This window comes from Mytilus trossulus, chromosome 10 (genome assembly GCF_036588685.1).
Source record: "Mytilus trossulus isolate FHL-02 chromosome 10, PNRI_Mtr1.1.1.hap1, whole genome shotgun sequence".
Taxonomy (NCBI): Eukaryota; Metazoa; Mollusca; class Bivalvia; order Mytilida; family Mytilidae; genus Mytilus; species Mytilus trossulus.
Window position 1 is genome coordinate 50,331,345 of NC_086382.1, and position 24,915 is coordinate 50,356,259.

A 24,915-nucleotide genomic window follows, 5' to 3' on the forward strand; every position below is an offset into this window, starting at 1 on the left:
TGTCAGCTTTACTGAAGGATCATCATATCACAAAAAGAACAAAACAATGTTTTTTTTTAAAAGTTACTACAGTGAACATTATGTTCTACATTAAAATATACGTTGAGCTTCTTTTTTATAAATTTTCATACTTTTAAATACTTATCAGTGAATTCATTTAGGCCCCTTGATTCAGTCATACTTTCAACCAGTTTTCAGATTTTTCAGTAATTTTAGTCGAATACAATTGAGAATGGAAATGTGTAATATGTCAAAGAGACAACAACCCGTTCAAAGAGTAAAATCTACCCTTTGACCTATCCTCACCAATTACATACCAAAAATTGCATCATATAAGGAATTACCTTTGATATAATTATAATTTTTACATTTAATGTTATAGGAAGAAGAAAATGATATGTTTCCATCCATGAATATGACAAGAGGTTCAAAACTGAAAGCTGTTGACAGTACTACTGAAAGAAGAGGTAAAATCAGTCTTTTTCATGCTTAACATATCAAATATTTTATTGCTTAATTCATTGTATTGAATGTTTGTCTTTTTAGAAAAATATACTCAATTTCAATAATAGCATCATACTTAAGCTAAGAATTAATCATACCCCAACAATAATCTTACAACAACTCCTCTTGTTGTCACTGATGAACAACAGTCTTACAACTGTTCACCTGTTTTGTTACTTTATTTAGACTACTGTAAATTCAGAAATTATTGCATGCATTTATTATTGCAATTTTGTCATTTTAGACTTAAACGGAATTTTAATTTTTACAATTTGAGAAAAATCCTGTTAAATTCATATGAAATACTTCAAAATGCGAGTTTGAATTATTGCGTTTACAACTCATTTGCATTTTTTGTAATAATAAAATCCTCGCATTAATTTCTGAATTTACAGTAATACATACTTATGATATTATTTGTCCCTGTGACCACCTGCAACACCTTTCATTATCTTTCATTTTTGGGATACGATTGCTGTCAAGCAATCTGTAGACTTTTACCATTGACCCTATGACACACTCCCTCACGTCACTCGTTTTATTCTAAACATTCGGCAACATCTCAGATTCTTATGATTGTCTTGCTTTAAAAGGTAAAAACAAGCAAAACAATTGAACATAAACAACTTTCCTGTAATGTTTTACTCATAATCTTCATGTATGATATTTTCCTTGACTTATCTGCGTGTTTTTAACAATACGGAAAATCAGAATTAAACAGTATTTATATTTAGTGTTTTTATAAATTTAGAAACACGTCAGAGGGAATTCCCAAATTTTGATAACTTGCGAGAGTTCTCTGAAAGCCGATCGATAATTCTATTTCTGTCACAAGAACTGAAGTGGAGTATTTCTATATTTTACCGTTATGAAACTGATATTTGATACTGTACTCTCATAAAGAAATGGAGAACCATTCACCATATCATTTAATAAACGTTCTTGTTCCAAATCGCAAGTCTCGGTTTGTTTATGTATTAATGTCCATGCGTGGTCTCACTAATTAGAGACAAAAAGAATTGTAGAGACAAAAAGCGTCAAGAAGCGACAAGAAGAATAATATTAGCAACAAGAAACTATTTAGCGACAAGAAAACATTTTTTTATTTATATTACTTATTCGAAATAAATATTAAAAAAATATGCAAAAGAAAACAATTTCAACGACAGGAAAGTTAATTTTGTTAGGGGGGAAAAATGAAACTTGTAAATCTAATTCAGTTGCTACACTTATTTACATGCTATTTTATAAGGTATCACAGGAAGTATATTTTGTCTTTTTATTTGTTTTTAAAACCATTTTTGTACAATATATAATTAACTTGCAAAATGCATTATTTGTGCATAATTGTCCAGAAAATTCATACACAAATTGTAAATACAAATTAAGAACTGAAATCAAACAAGAGGAAAACATGATTAAAATGTGAATATTTTTCATCATTTTATTTAGTGTATTGTCTCATTTAACGATATTTATCATGTTTATGCATATAGATTGAAGATTAAAGGAAACTGATGACAATCTTGAGTTTTCAACAGGTGTTCACTATTCGGTACAATAATTTTATATTCTGGTGCGTGTAATTGATGAAGGTGTTAATGGATGTTATTGTTGCAATAAAACAAAGGACACGCACCTAGTTAATCTCATTTGTTGCTCTTAATTGTGTATTACCTTAGAGTGAAGCCACAGCTAATGTTGGTCCTATCAGGAAAAATTAATTGTACAGTTAGGAAGGAAATAATATTTCATGTTTTTGTTTTATTAACCCTTTCCTCCATGGATTTTTTTTCTACACATACTTGATTCGCATAGGATTTTTTTCAATAAGAAAAATTCATCAGGTTTAAAGCAATAATGCATTGTCAAAAACGAATATTTCATCAATGAAATTCAAGTCAGATATCCTCATAAATATTTTTTTCATATTGGATACAAACTTTTTTAAGTCTGATGGAGACATTTAGTAGTCAAAGCATTTCAACTGAGGTGCTACACAGGCGTCAAAAGGTGTCATTATGGAGTAAAGGGGGTGGCGTCAAAAAGCGTCAATATGGAGGAAAGGGTTAAATCCTTCAAAAGGAAGGTGACAAATCTTTGTTTTTATTTTCATTTTATAGCGTTTACATTTCCTTTGCTCTTACACATGTTTAATTTCTACATCTATCAATATGATAATAAAAAGTACACAATCTCTTCATCGATTTTTTTTTTATTTCTTCATCTTTCAATAGAAAAAATATTTTAATGTTTGTGATAACAAAATGTATTCTTGTCGCTAAATAGCTTCTTGTTGCTTTTTGTCACTTATTATTTTTCTTCTTGTCGCTTCTTGACGCTTTTTGTCGCTAATTAGTAAGACCCCACATGCGTGTAGTTTTCCTGATTTCAAGGGGTATCAGATTGAGTGATTCCCCGCTTCATTGATTAATTTGAAACTCATGGGATTCTTTCTATGTCTGTCTGCATATGGAGGGCTATTGTTGTTGCATAATTTTAAATCACATGCATAATTTAAATTAAAATAAATGTTTCATCGTAAAAATTACCTATAACACCCCTTCAGCAGAAATGGAATCTTCCATGTTATCGTTTCGAGTTGTCTCCCTTTTCGAAGTATTCGTCAAGAAGAATTAACTCGTTAATGCCGGTAAACGTCGTATTATATTAAGAACGATCTCAATGTAAACAGAGGAGTGTGTACGGAAAGGAGTCATGCCCTCTGACCCAAAGGAACTTCAATAATTAAAGAGTAAGAAATGGGGGTTCCTCCTAAACTGGTCCGCCGTTCTATGTATAGCTTCGCACCGAAGGTCAGTGTAGCGATAAGTGAACACAATATGATAGGGATCCAGTTTAGGGTTCCTCCTAGAATTACGGTGATAAGATACGGAAGCAAGTTAACTCGTACCATGGCATTGGAACCAAAAAAGTTAACTTGTACTACTGGGAAGTCGTAACATTCAGAAAAATATATAAAAAATATGATGTTTTATGGGTTTCTGTTTGTAAACTTAATAGAAATAAAGTTGAATTACTTGAATTTTACACAGGAGTTAAATGAAAACTTAGACAAAAATAAAGAATGTTTTAAAGCATTAATGTTTTAACTGATCTTTCAAACTTAGAACATAGGCGGATTCAGCCCCCCCCCCCCCCCCCCCCCCCCCCCTTTTTTTGTGGAAAAAATTTGGTTGATAATAAAGGGAATCATTGAAGCATGACTGGAGCGGGCCCCCTCTTAGGTCAGTCAGCGGGCTCCCCCTTAGGAAAAGTTCTGGATCTGCCACTAGAACTTAATCCAGAGGAAAGTTAAAACATTGCTTTAACTGTACCTTATTAAAATTGAACATGTTGAATATGTATATATCCAATTTAAGTTAATTAAAGCTGTAATCCATGACCACAAATTGAATGCTATGTTTACAATTGTTGAAAGCCATGTGCTTTTTTTGCGGGGAAAATGCGGACCCCCTTAACAGGAATCAGTTAAATTTCATTGTTACATTTATTTATAGACAGTAAAAATAATTTTGGCAATCATTTTGACTAACTGCTAAGATTTTATTATTCATGAAAAATTTTCTTCGGGTGAAACTGTATATACCTTAATTATCTACATCTGCCACAGTATTTTCTATCCAATATACAAGGAACATAAGCTTCAAATTGGTCATTGTACTTTCAAATTATATACATTTTACAGACTTAAGAGGTATTGGGTGAAAGTAATAAAATCAACGGTACCAATTTTGTTGCACCAGATGCACATTTCGACAACACATGTCTCTTCAGTGATGCTCGTGGCCAAAATATTTGAAATCCAAAACTTATTTAAAGGATGAAGAGCTATAATCCAAAAGGTCCAAAAAGTATAGTCAAATTCTAGAAACGTATATCATGTATATTCATCATTTAACACCATTTGAATGCATTTAAATAAGTTGATACGAGTTAGCAATGGTTCGATTTTTCTTTTTTTAATGGTACGAGTTTACAATGGTACAGGATAACTATAATTCGACAAAACACAATAAGTACATGGCTCGTACACTTGTAACGGGGATTGGCTATTCTTTAAGTTGAGTGACTATTCAGATTGTTACATTTTGCATGTGCAGTTGAATTAGTTTAGAGAATAATACTATCCAGCTGTACCAGGGTTACCGGCCAAAAATGCTTGAGACTCGCGCATGTTCATGCTTTTTTTGCAACAGTATTCTTGGATCTATTTCTTTCCTCTTTGATCTTTTGAATTTTGGCCAAATCTCATGCATTTGTTTAATGAAAATTTGGCAGAACTGCTATACATGTGTCAATGAAAACTATCGCAATCGTATCCCTCAGAGCATTCTGCTCTTTGATTACAATTATGTTTGTGATTTGCACAAATTTTGTCATTCTTACCTCCATCTTTTAGAAAGTTTGCTTCTCTCCATGCAGGTTATTAGTTGACTGTTGACAAGTAATGAAGAAAGTTAATGATGGCCATTATTGCTTGGTGTTTTTAAAATTCTAGTTGTTACAAATACACACTATATATTTTACTAATTTGCTAACAATTCTAAAGTTCACCTTTAAATTCTCACCACAATGATTACTGTAAATTCAGAAACTATTGCGTGCATTTATTATTGCAATTTTAGTCTAAAATGCAATTTTAATTTTCATGATATTGAGAAGAATTCTGTTTAATTCATATACAAAATTTCAAAATGCAAATTTAAACTATTGCGATTATGACCCTGCCACATTTTTTGCAATAATAAAAACATCACAATAATTTCTGAAATTACAGTATCATATAAATAATTATGGGTAAAGAAAAATGAAAGATGTATGATTAACTGCAGAGAAGTATGACATTCACTTCATGGGTAGTCAAGATAGTTACAATGAAGCCTTGTCATCGTGTGCGCTATCTTTCTGCACAAGAGCTTTCCTTGACCATATCATTTTGCACATGAGTTTTCCTTGACCAAATCATTTTGCACATGAGTTTTCATTGACAGATTATGTTCTGCACGAAAGCTTTCCTTGACTGAATTCTTTCTGCACAATCCCTTCCATTGACTGAAGTCTCCTTCACTATTTGAATTTCCTGGGATATGCAGTGTATACATTGTTTATACCATACACTTATATCAACAGTGCATAGAGGATACAGCAATATCAACAAGCATATTTCTAACTCAGTCATTACAGACAGTGTAAAACAGTAAGTTGATGTAGATTGATAATATTTCCTTTAAAAGTTTTCTTAGGGCTTAACAGACCTCACATGGAAAAAAAAGTTGAATGAGTAATTTTAATTTTGTAAAATAAAATGCAAAATGTAGAAATTTTTATATTTTAAGTGTATCTGATATCATTTGTAATGAAAAACAAAAAAATCTTCTAAGTCTTCTAAAGTTCTGTCAACAGATGTGTTTCTTTACGATATGTTCAGCTCTTAAACAGTGTCTATAAAGTTATAAATAAAAGCTTGTTTATATGCCTTTTTCTCATTTGAAGATTTAATTTTCAGAGAAGAGAATATAGGGATGGAATCTGTCCATGCTGCTGTGAAATCCTACAAAGTAAGCACTATTAGTAATGGGAGAATTGATATGGAAACAGATAGGAATAAAGATAGAAATTTCTCATCCTTCCCACCTCTTTCATTTGGATCTGATGAAGAGCAGGGATTTAGACAAAATATAAGGGAGGAAGAAAGTAGAAAACTCAATCCAAAAAGAATGATCGACCAAAGTAGTAAGGAAGACAGAGGAAGGGAAGATGAAAAGAAAAGGAGAACATTAAATCAAGAAGGGTTGAAAGAGCTGATGTGTGAAAGAAAAAGGCAGAATGATGAAGCCGGGAGGAGAGAAGAAATAAGGCAAGAGAAACAAAAACAAATTATTGATCACAGTACTAAGAAAGATAGAGGAGGGGAAGATGAAAAGCTTTCTGAAAAGAAAAGGAGAACATTAGATCAAGAAGGGTTGGAGAAACAACAGTGTGAAAGGAGAAGACAGGCTGATGAAGCCAGGTGGAGAGAAGAAATAAGGCAATTGGAACTAGAAAATAAACAGAAACTAGAAGAAAATGAAAGAGAGAGAGAAAAGATAAGAAATGAAAGAAGAGCTGCTTTCGTTGAAAGAAAAACAAAACGAAATGGTATGAATAAATTAAGAGTATAATTTAAGTATTCCAACTGTTTAAAATATCATGAAAATGTCAAATGGTCAGTTCCTTGTATGTTTTTTAATAAATGAAAGCTGTATTCACCATTGAATGATACATGTAGTTGTATGTGTGACATTTTTATGTCATAGTATATATGAGAGTATAGAAGGAAACTTTAGAATTTTCAATCAGCCATCACCTTGAAAAAACCTTGGTGGTCAAATTGCAATTGTTTTCCATTCAGAAGTTTAGGCCCTTAAAGAAATAATTTGTTGTGATTCAAAAATTATTTGCTTAGTTTCAAATGAGTGGTAGATGGTACCAATTGCAACAGATTTTTAAACTGAGGACACCCTTGCAAAAACAAAATGAGTATAAAGACAGTCTACAAAACTCACAAAAAAGAAAGCAAAAACAAAAATCTTCCTTTTGTGAGGCCATGCAAAAAGATATCTTCTATTCTGGTTTCTCTACCTTTTCTTTGTTTTGGGAAGTTACCCTAAAGATTGGGGGTATTTTTGAATGAGTGCTAATAAAATAACAATATGTATTCTATATATATTCAATACAAAAAAAATGCCCTAATTTTTTATCTTTATATAACAGGACCCACAAATATCATTTCAATTGGCCTAAAGCAAAATGTTATACCAACAACAACAACAATACTTTATTTTAATGATCACTTTTGAAACCAGTAGTATTGATTGTAAAATTAAGTCCTCTCATTTTATATTGTATATTTTAGCTGCACAGTCAGGCAGGTCACCAGTTTACAGGAGAGCAGAAATACAAGACTTACTTTTGTTGGATGTCACTCCACTGTCGCTTGGTATAGAAACAGTTGATGGTCTCATGACACCTGTTATCAAACGTAATACAACAGTTCCAACTAGAAAGAGCCAGACTTTCACTACTTTAGAGGACTATCAGATCAGTGTGTTAATTCAGGTTTATGAAGGGGAGAGAACTATGGCCAAGAACAATAACTCTCTGGGAACATTTGTTCTAACTGGAATACCGGCTGCACCAAAAGGGGTACCTCAGATTGTTGTCACCTTTGACATTGATGCCAATGGTATTTTTACAATTTCTGCTGAAGACAAGCTTACTGGAAAGAGGAATAGCCTCACAATTACTAATGACAAAGGTAAGGATTGTTATGCCCCACCTAAGATAGTTGAGGGGCATTATGTTTCTGATCTGTGTGTCTGTTTGTCCATTTGTTTGTTCGTCTGTCTGTCCCGCTTCAGATTTAATTTCTTTTGTCAAGTTGAAGTCCAATCAACTAGAAACTTTGTACACATGTTCCCTATGATATAATATTTCTAATTTAATTCTAATGCCTAATTAGATTTTTGACCACAATTTAAAGGTCCATGTAGCATAGAAAATGATAGTGCAAGTGGGGCATCCGTGTACTATGAACTTATTCTTGTTAATGATTAGTTGACTACAAATGCCAAAAAATACAGCATTTTCTGTGTGTCTTGCAGCTCTTCATCTTTTTATTATTAGATAATCCTAAAATATCAATTATAACTTGATCATAATAACAAACGAATTTTTAATAGTGAGGAAATTGGGAATATATTGCAATGAAAATTACTGTTGATGTTTTATTTTTAACTTTGTTCTTTAGGTCGTTTGGGGTCAAAAGAAATAGATAAAATGGTCAATGAAGCAGAGAAATTTAAGGCTGAGGATGAACAACAGAGAAAATGTATTTCCGCAAAGAACGCTTTGAAAGGCTATACACTTAACATGGTATCAACAATTGATTTTGACAAACAAGAAGTTTACAGAATCAAAAAAATACAAGACTTACTTTTGTTGGATGTCACTCCACTGTCGCTTGGTATAGAAACAGTTGATGGTCTCATGACACCTGTTATCAAACGTAATACAACAGTTCCAACTAGAAAGAGCCAGACTTTCACTACTTTAGAGGACTATCAGATCAGTGTGTTAATTCAGGTTTATGAAGGGGAGAGAACTATGGCCAAGAACAATAACTCTCTGGGAACATTTGTTCTGACTGGATTACCTGCTGCACCAAAAGGGGTACCTCAGATTGATGTCACCTTTGATATTGATGCCAATGGTATTTTGACAATTTCTGCAGAAGATAAACTTACTGATAAGAGGAATAGCATTACAATTTCTAATGAAAAAGGTAAGAATTTTTTATTATTAGTGGAGCAAAATTAACAAAAAATACAGCAGTACTGTTTGTTTTGCAGTTCTTCATCTTTTTGTTAATAAATAATCCTAAAATATCAATTTTAACTCTATCAAAATGATAAAAGAAATTGAATAGTTAGGAAATTCAGAATATATTGCAATGAAAATTACTGCTGAATATATTTAGCTCACCTGGCTCGAAGGGCCAAGTGAGCTTATGCCATCACTTGGTGTCCGTCGTCGTCCGTCGTCGTCTGTCGTCGTAAACTATTTCAAGAATCTTCTCCTCTGAAACTACTGGGCCAAATACTTCCAAACTTTAACTCAATGTTCCTTAGGGTATCTAGTTTATAAATATTGTTTATCAGGTCAAGATCTATCTGCCCTGAAATTTTCAGATGAATCAGACAACCTGTTGTTGGGTTGCTGCCCCTGAATTGGTAATTTTAAGGAAATTTTGCTGTTTTTGGTTATTATCTTGAATATTATTATAGATAAAGATAAACTGTAAACAGCAATAATGTTCAGCAAAGTAAGATTTACAAATAAGTCAATATGACCGAAATGGTCAGTTGACCCCTTTAGGAGTTATGGCCCTTTATAGTCAATTTTTAACCATTTTTCGTAAATCTTAGTTATCTTTTACAAAAATCTTCTCCTCTGAAACTACTGTGCCAAATACTTCCAAACTTTTACTGAATGTTCCTTAGGGTATCTAGTTTATAAATTGTATCCGAAGTTTTGATCTATCAACAAACATGGTCGCCATTACTAAAAATAGAACATAGGGGTCAAATGCAGTTTTTGGCTTATAACTCAAAAACCAAAGCATTTAGAGCAAATCTGACATGGGGTAATATTGTTAATCAGGTCCAGATCTATTTCAGATGAATCAGACAACCTGTTGTTGGGTTGCTGCCCCTGAATTGATAATTTTAAGGAAATTTTGCTGTTTTTGGTTATTATCTTGAATATTATTATAGATAGAGATAAACTTTAAAGTGAGCAATAATGTTCAGCAAAGTAAGTTCTACCAATAAGTCTATCTGATCAAAATTGTCAATTGACCCCTTAAGGAGTTATTGCCCTTTAAAGACTTTTTTCACAATTTGTTCATCATGTTGACTTACTTTAAAAAATCTTCTCCTTTGAAACTGCTGTATCAACTTCAGCCAAACTTAGGCCAGATGAGTTTCATAGTATCTAGTAAAAATTTTATATTTTATTTCCTTGTATGTCAAGAAACATAGCTTCTATGGCTAAAATAGAACATCTGAGAAAATGTTTTTTTTTTTGCCTTATGAAGAAAATAGGACGATCCAAAAAACATTTAAATAAATTGAAAAGCCAAATTAATCATTGTTGAGAGATTTAACCAAAAGAATTAAGGTGAGCGATTCAGGCTCTTGAGAGCCTCTTGTTTTATTTTGAACTTTGTTCTTTAAGGTCGTTTGGGGTCAAAAGAAATAGATGAAATGGTCACTGAAGCATACAAATATAAGGTTGAGGCTAAACAACAGGAAAAATGTATTTCTTCAAAGAATTCTTTGAAAGGTTGTATGCTTAACATGGTATCAGCAATTGAATTTGGAAAACGCAAAGGTAAATTGAAAATGGATTGCAATGTAAAAAGAATGCTACAATGTGCAAATGGATGACTGTGCTACAAGACTGAGTGATATTGATAAAATGGAAAATATATACATAGTGCTGAGCTTTTATGGAACAATGACTTTCAGTCAACTATTGGAGCTTGAAGTGAAGTCATCAGGGGATATGCCAAGTTACTCATAGTAGCACTTCAAAAAAGATCACAGAAAAATGAGATCATTGTCAGCCTTCTAAATGTCCCTCGCTGCAGTACAGTATGAGTGAATGGCTTGGCCTCAATCTGGTGGTGTTTCTAAATATTTTTGTATCAATAAAAGTGTTTGTTGACTGCTGAAAAATCAATTAAAATTATATTTAGCAATTTCTTTCTCTGTTTTTAATATGGACTCAATACCTACTACAAAAGTAAAGGTACTGATAAAACCAAAAGGGACAAAAGAAAAGCCAAACCCAGTAGTTTTGCTATAATTGTAGTCAACTGAGAAAATACATCAGTAATGAAATTTGCCCTCTTATATAACAACCAAGGGAACTAACTCCCATATTATTTACTACAATGGAAATATCCTATTAATTAAAGTTACAATTGTTATGAGCTGATTATATATAAGTAACTTATAATGCATCATTTTACTAAAATTCTGCTTTATTTATCATTTCACTAACTTATAACTTGTAAACATTTTCTATTCTCTTATGTTGAATATTTTTAAATATTGAATTTGAATTCTGATAAACCAGTTTAGATTGAATGTCCTGTCTATAAGGGTGTCCATCCATTTCAGATTGAATGTCCTGTCTAAGAGGGTGTCCATCCATTTCAAATTGAATGTCCTGTCTAAGAGGGTGTCCATCCATTTAAGATTGAATGTCCTGTCTAAGAGGGTGAACATCCATTTCAGATTGAATGTCCTGTCTAAGAGGGTGTCCATCCATTTCAGATTGAATGTCCTGTCTATGAGGGTGTCCATCCATTTCAGATTGAATGTCCTGTCTAAGAGGGTGTCAATCCATTTAAGATTGAATGTCCTGTCTAAGAGGGTGTCCATCCATTTAAGATTGAATGTCCTGTCTAAGAGGGTGTCCATCCATTTAAGATTGAATGTCCTGTCTAAGAGGGTGTCCATCCATTTAAGATTGAATGTCCTGTCTAAGAGGGTGAACATCCATTTAAGATTGAATGTCCTGTCTAAGAGGGTGAACATCCATTTAAGATTGAATGTCCTGTCTAAGAGGGTGTCCATCCATTTCAGATTGAATGTCCTGTCTAAGAGGGTGTCCATCCATTTCAGATTGAATGTCCTGTCTAAGAGGGTGTCCATCCATTTCAGATTGAATGTCCTGTCTAAGAGGGTGTCCATCCATTTAAGATTGAATGTCCTGTCTAAGAGGGTGTCCATCCATTTAAGATTGAATGTCCTGTCTAAGAGGGTGAACATCCATTTCAGATTGAATGTCCTGTCTAAGAGGGTGAACATCCATTTAAGATTGAATGTCCTGTCTATGAGGGTGTCCATCCATTTCAGATTGAATGTCCTGTCTAAGAGGGTGTCCATCCATTTTAGATTGAATGTCCTGTCTAAGAGGGTGTCCATCCATTTAAGATTGAATGTCCTGTATAAGAGGGTGTCCATCCATTTAAGATTGAATGTCCTGTCTAAGAGGGTAAACATCCATTTAAGATTGAATGTCCTGTCTATGAGGGTGTCCATCCATTTCAGATTGAATGTCCTGTCTAAGAGGGTGAACATCCATTTAAGATTGAATGTCCTGTCTATGAGGGTGTCCATCAATTTCAGATTGAATGTCCTGTCTATGAGGGTGTCCATCCATTTCTCATTAAATATGTCTGTTCCTATTGTCATATGGATGACAAGGAAGTTGTGTTATAAAAGGTGGTTTATTTTATTTGAAATACCTCATTGGACAAGAAAAATGCTTCTAACACTATTTTGTCTAGTTGCTTTAAATACAAATCAAGTTTAAATATTTTAATCAGAATTAAGGAAGCATAAACCATTTCTGAATAGTTAATATATGGATCTCCCTAGTTAAATATATATCTGTATAGGATTCCTATATCAGCATATCTTAGGTTCTTTGTTCTTAAGTTAGGATTATTTCTTTTGTTATGAATCTGTCCATATCCAATCAGAAACTATTTGTTAAATTACCTTATTTTTATTATCTTCAGTAGATTTCTTTCAATTTGTGGTAATAAAGAGAATTATGTATTGAAAAAAAAAGTTTTATTGATATTTCTCTTTGTCAAAATTCAGCATACCAATACATCTGATTTTTTTTGCGCAGGATTCTGCTCAAATTGGTGCTAGGGGCCTTCTTAAACTTACAGTGAGATTGGAGCTTTTTGCTCCGTGTTGAAGGCTTTGCAGTGACTGAGTTGAGGAACAGCAAACTAAGCGCTGTTCATTTGCCCTTCATGTGTTTATATGTGCATGAACTGAATTTGTGTCATAGATGGATACCAGATATTCTTTGTTTTTCTATTATAGAAAAGGATGAACATTTAAATTTTTGGTTTACTTATATCATGAAATCCACAAAATTGGTAACCACCCAATAAAGGTATAGATCCACAGTAATTGATTTGTTCTCTAGTTACAACTAGATCTGATCCAGGTTGGTCCTTTGACATTAAATTGAGAATGAAAATGGGGAATGTATCAAAGAGACAACAACCCGTTCCATAGAAAAAACAACAACAGAAGGTCACCAACAGGTCTTCAATGTAACGAGAAATTCCCGCACCCAGAGGCGTCCTTCAGCTGGCCCTTTAACAAATATATACTAGTTCAGTAATAATGAACACCATACTAATTTCCAAAGTGTACACAATGCATAGTTCCTGTCAATTCTTTTACAAGAATGAATGCTTGGCTAATTTGGGTCTGAAAATTTGAAAAATATTATTAACCCATGAGATCATAGCTAGTGACTGTTTAGAATTTAGATTCACTTTGGGATTGATAACGTCTGGTTACATGTCCAGGTGAAGCCAAAAATAAAAAAAAATATGATTTTTTGTGAAATGGCAAAGAGAGACAACAAGTTGAAACTCAAAATGTTTAGTCCCTTACTGACAAAGCCAAGGGGGCTTTATTTAGTTTAACTTTTGTTTTACAACATTTCAATGTTTATCATTCTGAAGTGATAGTGAGATTTAAAGATATTTTTCACATGTCACTTATCAACTCAAGTCATGTCACTCATGTGTGGCCTGGATCAATTTACTATTTATAATATAGCATCAAATATGAAACTCCCACTCTGGGAATGAAGCTATATCACATTCATTTTGCTACATGTCCATTAGTCCCTTCATTCATCTGTTTGTTCAACAAATATTGTTGTCACTCTTTACAGAGAAACCAGTACTGCTGCAAACATATGCTGCAAGATGTTCATCTTTGCTAGAAAGTGAAGAAAGTGAAAGTGATGTATGCATGGATTTTAATTTATTTGAAGATGGTAAATATATTTGATATTGATTTCAAAATTAATTGTTGACTCTACTTAATGCTTTTGCTTATTATGTTTCTCAGATTTAAGTTGCAGTTTCAGCCCAAAAATGGAATCTGGGGGGAAAAAGGTAATTAGACCTCCCATTTCTACCTGCAGTATAGAAGTCTGGAAATTGATAAAATGAGAACGATCTACTGACTGTTTCAAAATTAAGATACCCTTTTGGAGTAACAACTTCTGGTTACAGGACTAGGTGAATTCAGTAAAAAACAAATAAAAAAATGGATAAATATTGATTTTTTTGGTGAAATGGCCTTCTTTAGAATGTTTAGATGTCAATATAACCAGAACAGTTTCTCTCAAACTTAACCACTCTTACAATCGGTGTATTCTTTTGGCTTCACTCTCTATGGAGACTATAGTAAGCTACGCCTATCATAATCCACGAGTCTTGTGAGTAAAGAAAGAGGACCCAAACAAATTGTTAGCTAAGTTTTTTGCAGCAGAAGGCCAATTTTTGGCAAAATACTGGATGAACTAAAATTTTTCATCACAAACAGACTTCATAATAGGTGAGTTGATTGACAGTAATTTCAACATTTAAGGATTGTTTTAGGATATTTCAGACACTTCTTTCTGTTTTCTGATATACATTTTCTGAAGTATTATGTTTGGGTATGATGCATAGCATGACAACAAATGGATTTAAAAATCTCATTGTAGAACCAGCTCTGTTGGACATAATACCAGTTAAAGAAAGTTCTAAGGCAATTCGAACTCCTAAGGTTGCATCTTGTAAAGAAAGTGAAAGTGAGGATGATGACTTAGGTTTCGGCTTATTTGATGATGGTAAGATTAACCTAGAATATGTTAACAGTTTTAATACGCTCATTTACAGGAAATACATATTATATATGGTAAAGTTAAACTGTTGTCCGCCCATCATCAACATGTTGGACATTAACTCAAAATTTCTTTAACCAATTTGCATGAAACTGTAATGAATTGTTTATATCTGTTGACGTGAGCTCCCTTTTAATTTTGTTTTAATTTTGGATTTACATTTCCAAGTTATTTGGTGTGATTACATCAAAAAGGGGGATTTTCTAGTTTTTCGGATATTAACTCAAAATGGCTTTGAGCAGTTTTCTTGAAACTGTGGTGAATTGTTTATATCTACTGATTGTAGCTCCCTTTTGATATTTATGCTCCCTTATTGGACAATAAATCAAAAGTTTTTTAAGTAGTTTTAATGAAACTTTGGTCACTGGTTTTTATGTATTAAAGTAATCTCCCTTTATTTTTTTCCATGAAATTCAGATATGACATTGAGGAGTTTTGAAACTTTATTCTTTGAAAAAAAGCCCTCTATTGAAAAATATCACCACTCATATATTTAGTTGTTGTATATCAAAATTATTATGAGAATAAAATTAAAAATTTCTATGCACATTTTTAACTTAAAAAGTCTATGGAAAATGTGAGGAGTTGTTAAAAAAAATCAAATGGAAGTTTTTCCAGTATTTCTTCTAAAATTTGTGTTTTTCTACACATGCCACATAGCTTACTTTGAATTGATATCTAGAATACTTGGTGAAAGGTATACCTTATGTCATTTGGTCTCTGGTGGAGAGATGGCTCATTTGCAATCATGCACATTTTTAGCTCACCTGGCCTGAAGGGCCAAGTGAGCTTTTCCCATCACTTTGCGTCCGGCGTCCGGCGTCGTCTGTCGTCGTTGTTAACTTTTACAAAAATCTTCTCCTCTGAAACTACTGGGCCAAATCAAACCAAACTTGGCCACAATCAACATTGGGGTATCTAGTTCAAAAAATGTGTGGCGTGACCCGGTCAACCAACCAAGATGGCCGCCAGGGCTAAAAATAGAACATAGGGGTAAAATGCAGTTTTTGGCTTATAACTCAAAAACCAAAGCATTTAGAGCAAATCTGACATGGATTTAATATGTTTATCAGGTCAAGATCTATCTGCCCTGAAATTTTCAGATGAATCGGTCAATCGGTTGTTGGGTTGCTGCCCCTGAATTGGTAATTTTAAGGAAATTTTGCTGTTTTTATACGACCGCAAATTTTGAAAAAATTTTCGTCGTATATTGCTATCACGTTGGCGTCGTCGTCGTCGTCGTCGTCGTCGTCCGAATACTTTTAGTTTTCGCACTCTAACTTTAGTAAAAGTGAATAGAAATCTAGGAAATTTTAACACAAGGTTTATGACCATAAAAGGAAGGCTGGTATTGATTTTGGGAGTTTTGGTCCCAACATTTTAGGAATTAGGGGCCAAAAAGGGCCCAAATAAGCATTTTCTTGGTTTTCGCACTATAACTTTAGTTAAAGTGAATAGAAATCAATGAAATTTAAACACAATGTTTATGACCACAAAAGGAAGGTTGGTATTGATTTTGGGAGTTTCGGTCCCAACAGTTTAGGAATTAGGGGCCAAAAAGGGACCCAAATAAGCATTTTTCTTGGTTTTCGCACCATAGCGTTAGTATAAGTAAATAGAAATCTATGAAATTTAAACATAAGGTTTATGACTATAAAAGGAAGGTTGGTATTGATTTTGGGAGTTTTGGTCCCAACAGTTAAGGAAAAAGGGGCCCAAAGGGTCCAAAATTAAACTTTGTTTGATTTCATCAAAATTGAATAATTGGGGTTCTTTAATATGCTGAATCTAACTGTGTATGTAGATTCTTAATTTTTGGTCCCGTTTTCAAATTGGTCTACATTAAGGTCCAAAGGGTCCAAAATTAAACTTAGTTTGATTTTAACAAAAATTGAAACCTTGGGGTTCTTTGATATGCTGAATCTAAAAATGTACTTAGATTTTTGATTATTGGTCCAGTTTTCAAGTTGGCCTAAATCGAGGTCCAAAATTAAACATTGTTTGATTTCATCAAAAATTGAATAATTGGGGTTCTTTGATATGCCAAATCTAACTGTGTATGTAGATTCCTAATTTTTGGCCCAGTTTTAAAATTGGTCTAAATTAAAGTGCAAAGGGTCCAAAATTAAACAAAGTTTGATTTTAACAAAAATTAAATTCTTGGGCCTCTTTGATATGCTGAATCTAAACATGTACTTAGATTTTTGATTATTGGCCCAGTTTTCAAGTTGGTCCAAATCAGGATCTAAAATTATTATATTAAGTATTGTGCAATAGCAAGTCTTTTCAATTGCACAGTATTGTGCAATGGCAAGAAATATCTAATTTCACAATATTGTGAAATAGCAAATTTTTTTTTAATTAAGAGTTATCTTTCTTTGTCCAGTATAGTAAGCAAGAAATATCTGCAAGAATTTTTTTTAATTGGAGTTATCTTTCTTTGTCCAGAATCAACTTAAATCTTTGTTATATACAATATACAATGTATATTCACTTTTTACTACCAACTGGTAAATTTAAATAATCTTTACCATTCAGTGATAACAAGCAGTTTTTTTACATCTTAATATTTTATGATGTATTTAAATGAGTAGTAATTGTTGCAAACTCCATTAGAATATTTTAATTGAAATTAGTTTTGGAATAAGGGAAAGGGGGATGTGAATAAAAAATTGGGTTCAATTTTTATACGACCGCAAATTTTGAAAAAAATTTCGTCGTATATTGCTATCACGTCGTCGTCGTCGTCCGAATACTTTTAGTTTTCGCACTCTAACTTTAGTAAAAGTGAATAGAAATCTATGAAATTTTAACACAAGGTTTATGACCATAAAAGGAAGGCTGGTATTGATTTTGGGAGTTTTGGTCCCAATATTTTAGGAATTAGGGGCCAAAAAGGGCCCAAATAAGCATTTTCTTGGTTTTCGCACTATAACTTTAGTTTAAGTTAATAGAAATCTATGAAATTTTGACACAAGGTTTATGACCACAAAAGAAAGGATGGGATTGATTTTGGGAGTTTTGGTTTCAACTGTTTAGGAATTAGGGGCCAAAAAAGGGCCCAAATAAGCATTATTCTTGGTTTTCGCACTATAACTTTAGTTAAAGTAAATAGAAATCAATGAAATTTAAACACAATGTTTATGACCACAAAAGGAAGGTTGGTATTGATTTTGGGAGTTTCGGTCCCAACAGTTTAGGAATTAGGGGCCAAAAAGGGACCCAAATAAGCATTTTTCTTGGTTTCGCACCATAGCGTTAGTATAAGTAAATAGAAATCTATGAAATTTAAACACAAGGTTTATGACTATAAAAGGAAGGTTGGTAATGATTTTGGGAGTTTTGGTCCCAACAGTTAAGGAAAAAGGGGCCCAAAGGGTCCAAAATTAAACTTTGTTTGATTTCATCAAAATTGAATAAATGGGGTTATTTAATATGCCGAATCTAACTGTGTATGTAGATTCTTAATTTTTGGTCCCGTTTTCAAATTGGTCTACATTAAGGTCCTAAGGGTCCAAAATTAAACTTAGTTTGATTTTAATAAAAATTGAAACCTTGGGGTTCTTTGATATGCTGAATCTAAAAATGTACTTAGATTTTTGATTATTGGCCCAGTTTTCAAGTTGGCCCAAATCAAGGTCCAAAATTAAACATTGTTTGATTTCATCAAAAATTGAATAATTGGGGTTCTTTGATATGCCAAATCTATTTGGTCCAGTTTAAAATTGGTCTAAATTAAAGTGCAAAGGGTCCAAAATTAAACTAAGTTTGATTTTAACAAAAATCAAATTCTTGGGCCTCTTTGATATGCTGAATCTAAACATGTATTTAGATTTTTGATTATGGGCCCAGTTTTCAAGTTGGTCCAAATCAGGATCTAAAATTATTATATTAAGTATTGTGCAATAGCAAGTCTTTTCAATTGCACAGTATTGTGCAATGGCAAGAAATATCTTATTTCACAATATTGTGAAATAGCAAATTTTTTTTAAATTAAGAGTTATCTTTCTTTGTCCAGTAAAGTAAGCAAGAAATATCTGCAAGAATTTTTTTTAATTGGAGTTATCTTTCTTTGTCCAGAATCAACTTAAATCTTCGTTATATACAATATACAATGTATATTCACTTTTTACTACCAACTGATAAATTTAAATAATCTTTACCATTCAGTGATAACAAGCAGTTTTTTTTACATCTTAATATTTTATGATGTATTTAAATGAGTAGTAATTGTTGCAAACTCCATTAGAATATCTTAATTGAAATTAGTTTTGGAATAAGGGAAAGGGGGATGTGATTAAAAAATTGGGTTCAATTTTTCTCATTTGAAATTTCATAAATAAAAAGAAAATTTCTTCAAACATTTTTTTGAGAGGATTAATATTCAACAGCATAGTGAATTGCTCTAAGAGAAAACAAAAATTTTAAGTTCATTTGAATACATTCATTCTGTGTCAGAAACCTATGCTGTGTCAACTATTTAATCACAATCCAAATTTAGAGCGGACTCCAGCTTGAATGTTGTGTCCATACTTGCCCCAACTGTTCAGGGTTCAACCTCTGCGGTCGTATAAAGCTACGCCCTGCGGAGCATCTGGTTGGTTTTTATCTTGAATATTATTATAGATAGAGATAAACTGTAAACAGCAATAATGTTCAGCAAAGTAAGATCTACAAATAAGTCAACATGACCAAAATGGTCAGTTGACCCGTTTAGGAGTTATTGCCCTTTATAGTAAATTTTTAACCATTTTTCGTAAATTAAAGTAATCTTTTACAAAAATCTTCTCCTCTGAAACTACTCGGCCAAGTTAATCCAAACTTGGCCACAATCATCTTTGGGGTATCTAGTTTTAAAAATGTGTGGCGTGACCTGGTCAACCAACCAAGATGGCCGCCACGGCTAAAAATAGAACATAGGGGTAAAATGCAGTTTTTGGCTTATAACTCAAAAACCAAAACCTTTTGAGGAAATCTGACATGAGATAAAAATGTTTATCAGGTCAAGATCTATCTGCCCTGAAATTTTCAGATGAATCAGTCAATTGGTTGTTGGGTTGCTGCTCCTGAATTGGTAATTTTAAGGAAATTTTGCTGTTTTTGGTTTTTATCTTGAATATTATTATAGATAGAGATAAACTGTAAACAGCAATAATGTTCAACAAAGTATTATCTACAAATAAGTCAACATGACCGAAATGGTCAGTTGACCCGTTTAGGAGTTATTGCCCTTTATAGTCAATTTTTAACCATTTTTTCTTAAATCTTAGTTATCTTTACAAAAATCTTCTCCTCTGAAACTACTGGGCCAAATTAATCCAAACTTGGCAACAATCATCTTTGGGGTATCTAGTTTAAAAAATGTGTGGCGTGACCAGGTCAACCAACCAAGATGGCCACAAAGGCTAAAAATAGAACATAGGGGTAAAATGCAGTTTTTGGCTTATAACTCAAAACCAAAGCATTTAGAGCAATCTGACTTGGGGTGAATTTGTTTATCAGATCAATATCTATCTGCCCTGTAATTGGAAGATGAATCTGACAACCTGTTGTTGGGTTGCTGCCCGTGAATCGGTAATTTTAAGGAAATTTTGCTGTTTTTGGTTATTATTTTGAATATTATTATAGATAAAGATAAACTGTAAACAGCAATAATGTTCAGCAAAGTAGGATCTATAAATAAGTCAACATGACCGAAATGGTCAATTGACCCCCTAAGGAGTTATTGTCCTTTATAGTCAATTTTTAACAATTTTCATAAAATTTGTAAATTTTTAATTAACATTTCCACTGATACTACTGGGCCAATTTCATTATAGATAGAGATAATTGTAAGCAGCAAGACTGTTTAGTAAAGTAAGATTTAAAAACACATCACCATCAACAAAACACAATTTTGTCATGAATTCATTTGCTTCCTTTGTTTAATGTTCACATATACCAAGGTGAGCGACACAGGCTCTTTAGAGCCTCTAGTTTTTTAATCTCTAAGGCGATCGGAAGTGTACATAATATACCAACTCAACAGATTTGTTTTAAATTTACATTTTGATTCTGCTTGTAAAAATACATCAGAACATAAAATAAAAAAGGGGGTAACCGTTTTTGTTTTTCAGATACAAACTGTTGAAACTGACAGCTTGATACACCAGAAATACAATGGGTATATAGGGAAAATCATAAAAACTGGCAGATATATTTTTACTTTATAATGATTTTCTTAATTTGTTGGTCAACAGAATTTTTTTTAATTCTAATTTCGATAAAAATAAATCGCGCACTCTGATGTCTTGACTCTGAGTTGCTATGGCAGTTGGGTAATAATTTGTACCATTTGAACAGACTAATTTGATAAAACAAATTGTTAGAATTTTAAATTACGTGCATAAGATGAGTAACGCATACAGTCAAGTCACAGTAAAATTATTATTCATGCAAAGCCAATAATTTGGTAAGACATCTATGTGTGTCCACATATGTATCTGTTACACTAGAGAAGGTGCTGATCCATGAAATAATAACACTTATTTTACTATCTTTTTAACTGAGTTGGTATTTGGAGTTATGTAAAAACTACTCATGAACAAGATCACACATTTATACCTCAGGCTGTTTATTCATGTGTGAAGGGTTCCATAATAATCTAACTTTAACAGTTCAACAGAGAACTGATAGATTGACCAGTGTTATTATCTCACTTCTGGATGTTATTCTGGTCGGGGATATTGTTTACAAAATGTTGTTTGAAGAAGCAGGTTTGTTTTATATTTGATAATTCAATTTATTCTTGAATTTTGAGTAGTGCATTTATTTATGGATATAGGTCTCATTCGTAATCTTTATGTAAAGATTAAATGTTGGTTTTCCTTTTTGAATTGAAGACTGTACTTTGAGCAATAATTTTTAACGTTTTATACATTGTGTCTTATTGACACTCATACAGGGGCAGATCCAGCAATTTATAAAAGGGGGGTCCTAACCCAGGACAAAGAGGGGATTCCAACCACATGTCATGATGATGTCCCCATACAAATTCATTGATCGTCAAAAAAGGGGGAAGGAGTTCCAACCCCCCCTCCCCACCCCACCTGGGATCAACCACTGCTCATACCACATCTTGTTTATATGAATATGTAGAGTTGATAGCTTTAGCTGTTTGAGAGTTAGACATTACTCCTCAAATTAGTCAGCAACTCCCATCAAGTACTCAATTGTCACTTAGAAGAGTAGGAATGCCCTTTATTGTCAAGCATCTAATCTCTGTTTTAAATATGTCTACTGTCAAACTGGCCTTAATTTTTTATGACCACCAAAATTTTTGCTGTTGTATTTTTGTATCACATCATTGTCCGAAAAGACACTTAGTTTCCAGACAATAACTTTGATTTTTAAAAGTGAATGGATCTCTATGAAATTTAAACACAAGGTTTGAAACCACAAAAGGAAAGCTTGGTTTGATTTTGAGGGTTAGGTTCCCAACAGTTTAGGAAATAAGGGTCTTCAAAGGGGTCCAAATAAACATTTTTATAGTTTCCAGACAGTAACTTCTGTGTAAGTGTATGGATGTTTCTGAAATTGTACTACAAGTTTCTATACCAAAATGGAAGGTTGGGATTGATTTTGGGGGTTATGGCCCTTACTGATTAGGAATAAGGGCCCACAAACAATACTTTTCTAATGCTTTGTATAAATTGCTGAATTGTTGTCCAATTTAAATGGGGTGTTCTTGAGTTCTTGTGTTCTTTAATATGCTGAACTTAACAATGTATTAAGATTTGGATATTTAGCCCTGTTTTTAAGTTGGTTCACATTGAGGTCCAAAGGGTCCAAATTTAAACTTTGTTTGATTTCATCAAAAATTAAAGTTTTGGGGTTGTTTGATATGCTGAAAATAACCGTGTATTTCAATTTTTTATTTTTGGTCCCATATTTAAATTGGTCTACATTAAGGTCCAAAGGGTCCAAAATTAAACTTAGTTTGATTTTAACAAAAATTGAATTCTTTGGGTTCTTTGATATGCTGAATTCTAACATGTATTTAGATTTTTGATAATAGGCCTAGTTTTCAAATTGGTTCAAATCAGGGTCCAAATTAAACTTTGTTTGATTTCAACAAAAATTGAATGCATGAGGGTCTTTGATATGCTAGATCTAACCGTGTATTTAAATTTTTGATTTTAAGTTCTGTTTTCAAATAAGTCTACATTAAGGTCCATAGGGTTAAATATTAAATTTAGTTTGCCTTTAATAAAAATTGAATTTTTGAGGTTCTTTGATATGCTGAATCTAAACATGTATAAGTACCCGGCCACGTCCACTTTTATTTTTTGTCTATCTGATGAGTTAAGCCTTTTTCAACTGATTTTTATAGTATGTTCTTATGTTGTACTGTTATTCCACTGTCCCAGGTTAGGGGAGGGTTGGGATCCCGCTAACATGTTTAACCCCGCCACATTATTCATGTATGTGCCTGTCCCAAGTCAGGAGCCTGGAATTCAGTGGTTGTCGTTTGTTTATGTGTTACATATTTGTTTTTCGTTAATTTTTTTACATAAACAAGGCTGTTAGTTTTCTCGTTTGAATTGTTTTACATTGTCTTATTGGGGCCTTTTATAGCTGACTATATGCGGTATGGGCTTTGCTCATTGTTGAAGGCCGTATGGTGACCTATAATTGTTAATGTTTGTGTCATTTTGGTCTTTTGTAGATAGTTATCTCATTGGCAATCATACCACATCTTCTTTTTTATGTATTTAGATTTTTGATTATAGGCCCAGTTTTCAAGTAAGTTGAAATCGGGGTTAAAATTAATCTTTGTGTTATTTCAACAAAGATTGAATATATTGGGCTCTTTGATATGCTGAATTTAACCATGTATTTAGATTTTTGATTTTTGGGCCCAGTTATTGAATTGGTTCACATTGAGGTCAAAAGGGTCCAAAATTTAACTTTATTTGATTTCATCAATAATTGAATTCTTGGCCTTCTCTGTTATGCTGAATCTAACCATGTATTTAGATTTAGGGTATTGGACAATAATAGGTAAAAGTCCAATATGAAATTTTACCACATTCATTCTGTGTCAGAAACCTATGCTGTGTCAAATATTTAATCAAAATCCAAATTTAGAGATGTATCAAGCTTAAATATAGTGTCCATACTTACCCCAACTGTTCAGGGTATCAACCTCTACGGTCCTATCAAGCTGTGCCATGCGGAGCATTTTATTTTAATATCATTTGTCAAATCTCATTTTGTAGCAATTATTAGCATCAAATTGAGTAAAATGTTTACCTTTATCATTATTTTAACAGTCTTTCATCATGATGGGCACCCAATTTCTATCCTCACTTAGAATACACAAGTACTGTGGATTCATTTATTTTCGTGGGTATCAATTTTCGCGGAATGCTGAAAACTTGCATATTCGTGGATATTAGATTTCGTGGTTTTGCTAATCTCTGTATACAAGGCCTATTGAAAATATGTTATTCGTTGAACATTTGAATTCGTGGTTCACCTTTTTCCACAAAACCCACGAAAATTGGTATCCAACGAATATTAATGAATCCACAGTATCAAGGAAATATTTTACATTAACACTTTTATATATATTTCTTAAAGGGGCATTAGATGTCAAACAGTCAAATTCATATTCACTGATTAGACTCCAATTCTCATATTTGATTTTTAACCTACTAAAGGTCACATGAATACAGTTCAATAGGATCCAGTTTATAGTGGTGGCAAGAATTTATTTGTTTTACATAAAAGGTTTATATCAGCAATTTCTTAGACTAATTAAAAAGTAGGGATGATCAATAATTTAATTCATCTGCCCTAGACATATGCAGATCAGACATGGTTCACCTGGCCTCTCGGTCATAAAACTTTGCTCAGTGCTCGGAGCACAAAAATCATGCTCGAAACATGAAATCCAGCAATTTGATTGGTTGATTTTCGAGTCTGAGTACAAAAATCATGCTCGAAAGTTTTATGACCGTGAGGCCTGACCTTAACCTCATTTCAAGGGATATAGTAATTAATCTTAAAGTTTTG

The 24,915-nt window shown here is 32.7% G+C and overlaps 1 protein-coding gene across 1 annotated transcript in view; it reads left to right on the top strand.

Moving 5' to 3' along the window:
* Positions 1-6,040: 6,040 nt before the first annotated feature.
* LOC134687564 (uncharacterized) overlaps positions 6,041-24,915 on the top strand; it is a 40,997-nt gene continuing 22,122 nt past the window's right edge. The window contains exons 1-6 of the mRNA XM_063547959.1: positions 6,041-6,666; positions 7,424-7,825; positions 8,318-8,851; positions 10,306-10,461; positions 13,855-13,959; positions 14,677-14,802. Of these exons, the coding sequence (XP_063404029.1) occupies positions 6,051-6,666; positions 7,424-7,825; positions 8,318-8,851; positions 10,306-10,461; positions 13,855-13,959; positions 14,677-14,802 (1,939 nt within the window). The 5' untranslated portion in view covers positions 6,041-6,050. The remainder of the gene's footprint in view (positions 6,667-7,423; positions 7,826-8,317; positions 8,852-10,305; positions 10,462-13,854; positions 13,960-14,676; positions 14,803-24,915) is intronic.